Source organism: Cucurbita pepo, chromosome LG02 (genome assembly GCF_002806865.2).
Source record: "Cucurbita pepo subsp. pepo cultivar mu-cu-16 chromosome LG02, ASM280686v2, whole genome shotgun sequence".
NCBI lineage: Eukaryota > Viridiplantae > Streptophyta > Magnoliopsida > Cucurbitales > Cucurbitaceae > Cucurbita > Cucurbita pepo.
Genome location: NC_036639.1, coordinates 7,446,515 through 7,455,754, shown reverse-complemented (window position 1 = coordinate 7,455,754; position 9,240 = coordinate 7,446,515). Strand labels below are relative to the sequence as shown.

At 33.5% G+C, this 9,240-nt stretch overlaps 1 protein-coding gene across 2 annotated transcripts; it reads left to right on the top strand.

Moving 5' to 3' along the window:
• The first annotated feature begins 5,866 nt into the window (after nt 1-5,866).
• Nucleotides 5,867-8,415, top strand: LOC111788932 (protein SENSITIVE TO PROTON RHIZOTOXICITY 1). 2 transcript variants are annotated; one of them, XM_023669517.1, is made up of 2 exons: nt 5,867-6,227; nt 6,747-8,415. In XM_023669517.1, exon 2 carries the CDS (start codon nt 6,778-6,780, stop codon nt 8,317-8,319), a length of 1,542 nt encoding a protein of 513 aa, XP_023525285.1. In that variant the 5' UTR covers nt 5,867-6,227; nt 6,747-6,777; the 3' UTR covers nt 8,320-8,415. The 2 variants fall into 2 exon arrangements, with proteins under 2 accessions (XP_023525285.1, XP_023525284.1); XM_023669516.1 differs by having other exon boundaries at nt 5,868-6,235.
• Nucleotides 8,416-9,240: the final 825 nt, after the last annotated feature.

The following is a 9,240-nucleotide window of genomic DNA, read 5'->3' as shown; positions in this document are numbered from 1 at the left end:
CACTTACTGAGTATTCTTTGAAATACTCAGGCCGTGTGCCACATCATTTTTCAGGTAAAGGCAAGGCGCACTTGTACGGAGGACGGCGGCATCGCGAGCAGAGACTGTGGCACGTGCATAGGGTAGATTCATATTTAAATTTCTAGTCTTAAGTTAGAATAGGTTGTTTTGCATTTCATTGTTTTAAATTATTTTGTATTTGTTTTTGTTTTCTCTAAATTTCAGTATTTCATATTTAAACACGTAAGACCATGGCTGTGTTTTCCAAAGAAGAAGTTGTTTTAAACATTTTTTTTGAAGTTTACGTTATCAACTATGTTCATGTAAGAGTTATATTTCCGCATTATAGATGAGCATGAGACGTTAGTAGCGACTCTGAGTATGTGGAAATTTAGGGTCGTTACAATATATATATATATTAACGGATGTTTTTACCATACATTATATACCTTTTCGAAGAGTAGGACTTAAATTCTAAAATTTATTTGAGAAAAAATACTAAGTTAAATTATATAAATATTTTTTTTTTCTAGAAAGTAAACTCTAAAATTTATTTTAGATAAATAATAAGTTAAATTACTCCATTTTAAAATGTTTTTTTTAATTAAAATGTTTTTTTTTATTGTTTTAAAAATGTTGAATTTATATCGTTAAATATATAAACCTTTCCTTTAAATATCTGTCGGTCAATATATACTTTTATTTTTTTTATTATATTTTCTACTTAATTTAATTTAGTTTGAAGATTATTAATAAATTATTTGGTTTTATGGTTAACTAAATTAAATCATATTTTATTATATTTTATTAAAAAAATTAATTGATCTGTGAAAAATAGATGAGCGAACATGTTAAAAGGAATTGGTTAGATTTGTTTTATTATATTAAATATTGGTTACATGTTGGTAAAAGAAAAACTTGTAATTCAAATATTTTAAAAAATCTAATAACAACAATACTCTCTATTTTGTAAACAATATAATATATATAATATTGTTTTATTTATTTTAGAATAATATATATAATATTGTTTTATTTATTTTAGAATTATATATATATATATATATATATATATATTTTTTCTTTTGATGTTAATATAAATACTTTTAAAAGAAAAAAAATCAATAATATTGTTTTATTTATTTTAGAATAATATTCTTAATTAAGAAACCAAAATAAATTCATACAGGAATGATGAAATAAATTTTCATTTTTAATTTTATATTATATAATAATTCAACTCTAAGTAATTATTGTTAACAACCATCTAAAAATAATAATTAGAATTATAGTATTTTAGAATTATAGTATTATAAATTTAAGTAGTGTTCGACTAGGGTAAATATTCCTTATCCGCAAAGTTTTTAACCTCAACTCTACAAAATCAATAAATAAATAGAAAAAAAAAATAACATCATTGAATTAATAGTTTAAAAATATGGGCTAAATTTATAATTTGTCTAAAAAATTATTGGAAGAGTTTCACTATTTTTTTAATTTCAAAATATAAAAAATAAATATAGTTTTAAGTTAAAACTGTTAAGCAAATTTTTAATAAATATTTTTTCAGCAATTATTTATAAATTTTTTCATTGCAAAATAAATAAATATTTTATTGAAATAAAGTGGAGAAGAGATATATGAGAGAGCAACTAACCTAAATTTCTACTTAGTCATAGTGATTACTCACTTTTACTAATGAGCTCATATGCAAAATAACTCTTTAAAATGACATCATAAATAGCATAAATTTCGAATAAATTTAAAACATCTTCAACTTTAAAACAATGTCATGGATACTAAAAAAAAATTGGAAACAAATACAAAATAAATGGAAATAAATTAAAAGTAACGTGAAATGCAAGACAACTTATTCTAACCTATGACTATAAATTTAAACATATATTACCCTATGCACGTGTCATGGTCTCTACTTGCGATGCCACCGTCATCCGTACATGGACGCCTTACCTTTACCCGAAAAATACTCAGTAGGGGACTCGTTGTAGTCTTATCATTGATAATAGTGGAAGTTGCACCATTGTAGCAAGTACCATGTTGATCAAAAGGTTGCAAATTCTAACTCAACATCATCTTAAACCTTAGGTGTTTCAATGACTTGATGATAGTGGAACAATAAAGTAGTTTCTTTAGCTTTAATATTTTTTACGTTGGGAAAATACAAAAATGAAGTTTTTTGTGATGTGTTATGTGTTACTAATGCTTGTTGGGAACATATCGCTTGGCTGACCTTGATGATTTGACAGGAAGTCATGTATGATGGTTATTTGAATAGATATTCTTCTATTTGTAGATTTTTTTTTTAATTTTTTTTATTTTTTTATTAGATGAGATGAAATGTAAGTGTTGGGTTTTAATGTCCTAAAACTTATAGTTTGTAAACAAATATATATTCTATTTTCAATAAAGTTATTATTGATGTTTATTCAGTAAAAATTGTTATTGAATAAAGTGAACTTTACGATCATTAATCTAAATCCAATAAACTAAGAACACTCTAGCTATAGTATGATTACTTGAACTATATGTAAAGACATAAGAGTGGATCAAGTTCAAGTATATAGTCAAAATGATCTATAGTATAAGGATAAGGCTGAGTACCTTATTCTGGGGACACTATGGATGCGGCCCACTTTTGTATATGATATAAACAATGTGATCACTAAATTGTACATGTGGAGACATGTGAGTGGGGGCGTCCTATGCAATGAGTATTGCATAAGATCGGACCATGAAGAAAACCACTCTCACTTTATAATGTCGTTTACTGTTGAGACTGATTTTCTTTTCATTCGATAACCTAGGTAACTCGGTTTTAATCCTGAGCTAACCATGAACTCCTGTTTATTCGGAATTATCCTTAGATTTGCATGGGTGAGAGTGGCTCTAGTTCGCCGACTCAACAGGCCTCCCATTTCAGGGGTAAGACTGGGTGAATGGCTGGGGACGTGGGGTGCAAGACGGAATTCACTCCTACCCACTTTTAGGGATAGAAGAAAGGTAGTTCCCTTAAGCACTGACTCCAGGTCTTGAACAAGGGGCCCCACCCTCTCATTGGCCTGAGAGGGATTCGGTTTACTGGTTGGACCACAAACCAATTGTTTATTAGAGGATCAGTGAGACATAAGGAACAAGAAGTAACTTCAGGGGTAAAACGGTAAATTGACCCAGCTCTAGTTACGAACAACCTGTGAAGGATCGACTTACTAATCATGGTTATATCAAATGGACAGAAATATATCTATAGTGAGGGGAGTGCAACTACTAGGCTATAGTGGAGTGTCCTAGTAGTTAACGAATGTTGGTTAACCAGGTTAATGAGTTTAATCGGTTAATCTTGAATCGTTGGAGCCCATGATCTATAGGTCCATTAGGTCCCTCTGCTAGCTCATATCGGACTAAACCATAGAACAGTGTGACGAGTGAGTTCGAAGTGTTCGAATTCAAATTAGGGAATATGCGTTACATATATACGATATATTTAACCGCAATTTTATTTTATTTACGAATTAAACGAAAAGAGAGAATCTGAGATATTTAAATAAGATTTAAATATCTTAATCAATTATGTGTCGGAATTGATTGGGATTGGCATTTGAATTAATATTAAATATTAATTAAATAGTTTAATTAATTATTTAATGTTACTTTAATTTGAAATTCATTATTCAAATTAATTGTTGAATTAAAATGAAGAAAGTCAAAATGTTGACTTTCATCTAATTAAAATGAAGAAAGTCAAAATGTTGACTTTCATCTAATGGAAAAATCATGTTAGTGGAATTTTGAGGTGTCAAAATTTGGTTTAACCAAACTTGCATGTTTGCCAAATAAACCCCACAAGTTTGAGTGGAATTTTGAGTGTCAAAATTTGGTTAACTCAAACATGCATGCTTGCCACATAATCTCAAACATTTGAGTGGAATTTTAAGTGTCAAGATTTGGTGATCTCAAGTTTGCATGAACATGCAAACTTGACTCTTTAAATAGAGTGATCATGATACTTGGAAGGGATTCTTCATCTTGATGAAAAACCTCTCACAAGCACTCTCTTTCACGTATACAAAATCCCTCCCAAGTTTAGTCACTCACCGGATTCCACAATCCCGTTCTAAGGCCGGAGGATAGTGGAGAAGACACTAGTGATGGTTCGAAACCAGTTTGTGAGGCAAAAGGAGTTTGAACTATAAAAGGTTAGTATTTAAACTCATTAAGTTTTAATACTTATGAACATGCTAGTCATTTATAATAATTGATGTTCTAAAAGTGCCTAAGATCCAANCTGTAAGAAATTGATTAAATATTTATGTAGTTAGTGAAAGAAAAGTCCGGAAGGAAGTGAGAAAGTTGAAATTAAGGTTGAATTAAGTATTTAAATGATGTAGTTCACTAGTTATACAATGATGTATTACTTTTTACAATCAAAGATTTACTAGCAAAAATTGTTAACTTGTTCTAAATTGAGTTACTCTACAATCTAACTTGGTCAACACTTATAACTAAGATAGAATGTATCACAAGAATAGAATGAAACTTAGAAATGACACTTATGACTTAGTGGCTATGATTTATTTTCACTGCCCTCTAAATCTAATTGAAAAAAAAAAAAATAAATAAATAAAAAAAAGTCACTTTCATAAGTAATTTCCCACCGTTTCTGCACACGACATGAAATTATAAAATTAAAATAATAAATAAAGTTTTTTAACCAATTATCAATCAAATGTAATTTATAGTAACTCATCTATATTCACTTCTCAATCGAATTAGCTTATAACACATGCAATAGTGATTGAACCGAGCCTATCTAGTAGATAAAAAATGAATGCTTGTTGAATCTTCTTGACCTTGAATCGTGTAATAGATAGAGTTGGAACATTTGAAACATCGTGATCATCACTAGGACTACATAAGCAGATGACTTAGGATGAGTACTTCTATTGAGTGTAGAAATGAGTCAAAGACTTCTTTTTTGTACCCATCCATTTTCCTTCTTTTTCAGGTGTTTGCAAGCTGCTAGTCGAGTTGGGGGCGTTCGAGAGATACACGATCACAAAGGGGATCATTCCAAAGCGTCAATTCTTTGTCTATTGAGTCTTTTGTATTTCATTTTATAATTTTATTTCAATCCCATTTTCTGTAATAAATTTGAACCCTCCTAATTATTTAAATTTACCTTATTTCTACCCTTTATTTTATTTTACTTTTTCTTTAATTTACTTTTGGTCTTTGCCTTTTTAATCACGGCCAAAGTGTCAAACCTAAAACTTATTTCTAACCTAGGAACAATATGTTAGGATAAGCATATGAGCAATAAGTTATTCTTGGAACTCCTACAGGTTAAGTTGCATCCCGTGACCCTATTCATACATTTTTATTTACGTTATGATATCTAAACAAACTATTATGATATGATTGCTATGCCGATATGACCATGTGTCCGTCTTGTGTGACAACATGATGAACCAATATGTATCCATATCTAGTAAAGAATTCAAGTCATGATTTTAACGTGGGACTTCATGCATCTATTTCTATGATCATGGATCATCTCTAACATGTTGTATATAAACGCGTATACCATGATATCATTTTCATTATTTTTTTTCTGTTGATTTTCACATATGCATATACCACAATGGTCAAGCTTAGGGGAACGCTACCAAGCCTTCCTAATAAGTTCATGTGCGCATGAGTGAACTATGTGTAGAGAAATATTATGCATTTGACTCGATTGTTGAGAGGTCTGAACCTTCCGGGGTCGTGATTCCCAACCCATTTCCCTTCCTTTTTAGCTTCCAATTTCAACACACTCTCCATTCTTCACTCCAATGGAGAGGAATCATTCAACTTGGATGGGTCCCATTTCCCTCCCTTCTTGTCTTCTTCCCTCTTCCTCTAATCCCCTGCTTCCAAATCCACTCAAAACCCCACCAATCCACGGTTCTCGTTCTTCAATCCTCCACTCCACGGCCCTGATTCCTGGGGTTGACCGATCCCCCAACCCCATCTCAGCATTCCATTTTGGAAGCCCAGACCCCAGAAAGTCATCACAGGCTGCTCTTCCTCCTCTTTAATTATAACCCACTTCACTTTCGCTTCCTCTCTCTCTCTCTCTCTCTCTCTCTCTCTCTCTCTGTTTTTGTTTTTGTTTTTGGAGCAGATTGATTCAACTTCTGAAGGGTCTGACAAACAATCGCGAATCGGTAAATCGGTAAATCTTCCCATGCGTTCTTCTGGATTTTAGCAATCGCGCTTGTTTGGATTGGATTCTCTTGATTTCGTTTGAATTCTGTTTATCGGTGATTTCGTTCTATGTGTTGGTTGATTGAGATGGAATTAATTTGGAGTTTATGATGATGTTTGGGGATGATTGAAAGAGAGACAAGAAGTTTGCAAGTGTCTGATTGTTTGTTTGTTTGTTTGTTTGTTTTTCGTCAACATTAATCTGGAAAGTATGATTTGTATTGTTGATTTAGATTCGAAAGTGGAGTATATGTTGAATGTTTGAAGGGATTAATCAATGGAATGAAGTGGATTGGGGCTCAATTTAGGGATTTGACTATGAGATTCATATTTTGTGTGTATTTTCCTCTTTTCGAGCCAGTTGACTTTCTTTCTCAATTATGAACTTGAACTCTTCTGTGCTCAAAATAAGTTGTTGAAACTGATTGCTTCGGCCTTCTTTCAACTGAGTTGGAGAATTTGTTTGAAACTCGTTGTAGATCCAAGTCAAACAGTACTGAATCTTTGAAGATGGATCCTGAAGATAGTTTGTGTAGTTCTGAAGTTTGGACAAAATCTTCATCGTTTCCTAATATTGATGCCCAGCAACCTGAACAGAAATGGGTAGATACTTCCATTTTAGACTATGCTATGGACCAGCCTTTTCAAGAATTTGAAGAACAGACCGAATCGAAGGCGTCCTTAACGTGTAACTCGAATCAACAAATTGGAATCCTGAATAAAGATGGTGATCAGATGAATGCAGCAATTCTAGGCAGTAAGGTTCAAGATTGGGATCCAAGAGCGATGCTAAGTAATCTGTCTTTTCTAGAGCAGAAGGTTCATCAGCTTCAGGAACTTGTGCATTTGATCATTGGGCGGAGGAGCCAAGTGTTGGGGAGGCCAGATGAACTCGTAGTTCAGCAACAACAGCTGATAACTGCTGATCTAACTTCAATTATTGTTCAGTTAATCTCAACAGCAGGTAGTCTGCTTCCTTCTGTAAAGCATAACTTTTCTGCAGCTGTTCCTCTGGTCGGGCAGCTAGAGGCGCCGCTCGACAGGGTTCTTTTTGCATCTGAATCTGGGACGAAGAATGGCGTTGTTCAGTCGCAACATGGTGATGGAACTAAACTTCCCGAGGTTCCAACCCAAGTAGACGAGAGTAGCAAGTATGGGAAGGAACGGATTGAAGAACACGAATCGAAGGATGAAGAAGACGCAGATGAAAGCGAGAACCTCCCCCCAGGTTCATATGAAATATTGCAACTAGAAAAAGAAGAGATCCTAGCACCTCACACTCACTTCTGTGCAATATGTGGAAAAGGGTTCAAGAGGGATGCAAATTTACGAATGCATATGAGGGGTCACGGTGACGAATACAAAACCGCTGCTGCTCTTGCAAAGCCGAACAAAGAAGCGAGTTATGAGACGATGCTGATTAAGAGGTACTCGTGCCCCTTCACGGGGTGCAAACGGAACAAGGATCATAAGAAGTTTCAGCCTCTAAAAACTATTCTGTGTGTTAAAAACCATTACAAGAGAACTCACTGTGACAAAAGCTTCACTTGCAGCAAATGCAACTCCAAGAAGTTCTCAGTAATTGCTGATCTCAAAACACACGAAAAGCACTGTGGGAAAGATAAGTGGCTTTGTTCTTGTGGGACTACTTTCTCTAGGAAAGACAAGCTGTTTGGACACATTGCTCTCTTCCAAGGCCACACTCCTGCAATTCCTCTCGAAGAATCGAAGGGAACAGCCATGTCCTGTGATCGAGGAGAACGCTACGAAACAGCGAATAAGCTCGGGAGTATAAATTTCAGTTTTGGGTCGATTGCTTCGGGAGGAAGTTCAGTTGAAACCATAGCAGCAGCAGATGCAAAAGGTGGTGTTGATGATCCTCTTACATATTTCTCGCCATTGAACTTCGATCCGTGTAATTTTGGTGGCTATCACGAGTTTCCTCGACCACCATTCGAGAACGCAGAGAATGCGTTTTCGTTCCTTATCCCGACATCTAGCAATTACAACCAAAAATCTGGCGCAGAATCAAGCTGTAATAACCTTGAATGAATAATATTTCCTTAGCCCCTTTGGTTTTCTGTAAAATTGCAACATGCTGTACTTCCTGTAGCTTCCTCAGCCCCTAAATGAATTATTTTGCTTTAATTCTTGTGTCTTGCATTATTTTCAACCTCCCATAATTCAAAAATTAATTTTTTTTTTTTTTAAAAAAACTAATATTTTCTTCGTAGGATGACCCACAAGAACTTTCATACTTATTTTCTGGTCGGACTAGCATTCTTTGGTACTATTGCCGGACATCCGATAGGAGTAGTGACCATCGTAACATCATGTTAAACATGACGATTATTTTTCTTTTCATAATGTACCTGTCCGTACTCATCATAAGAAAAAAAATCTCTCGATGAATGTGACATACAATAATGCATGAGGTCCCGACATTTTTCAGAGTAATTAAGTTAGGTAAGACAATCCCTTCCATTTTTCTTCGTATCATATCATTTTATAACATAATATTTACATATCATGCAAATAATATATCCTTCAACCTACCATATCATGTCATGCACGTATCATATCCTAAATTGTATCATATCATAATATCCTAAATTGGACTTATTGCTCTATTATAAAAAATGATAGCTTGGTTATTCCTTTGCATGCCTCGCTCATCGTGTGTTGGGTTTGAGATTTTTGGTCTCAGCGGCAATTATGTCCGATGATGAGGTGAAACCCAAATCAACCGTGTGACAATCAAAAATCCAAAAATCTTCAAGTCAATTAGCTATTTTCAAAATTTAACAAAAACTACGTCGTTGTCGAGAATCAAACCCAGTCACCAGCATGACAAATAAGAATACCTACCGCTATACTACAACAACTTTAATTTATGCTCGCCAAATATACAAACCAATTGTCGGGATTAAATAACATGTTCATTTTGGCTAACTTAGCTATTCTCCACCAACC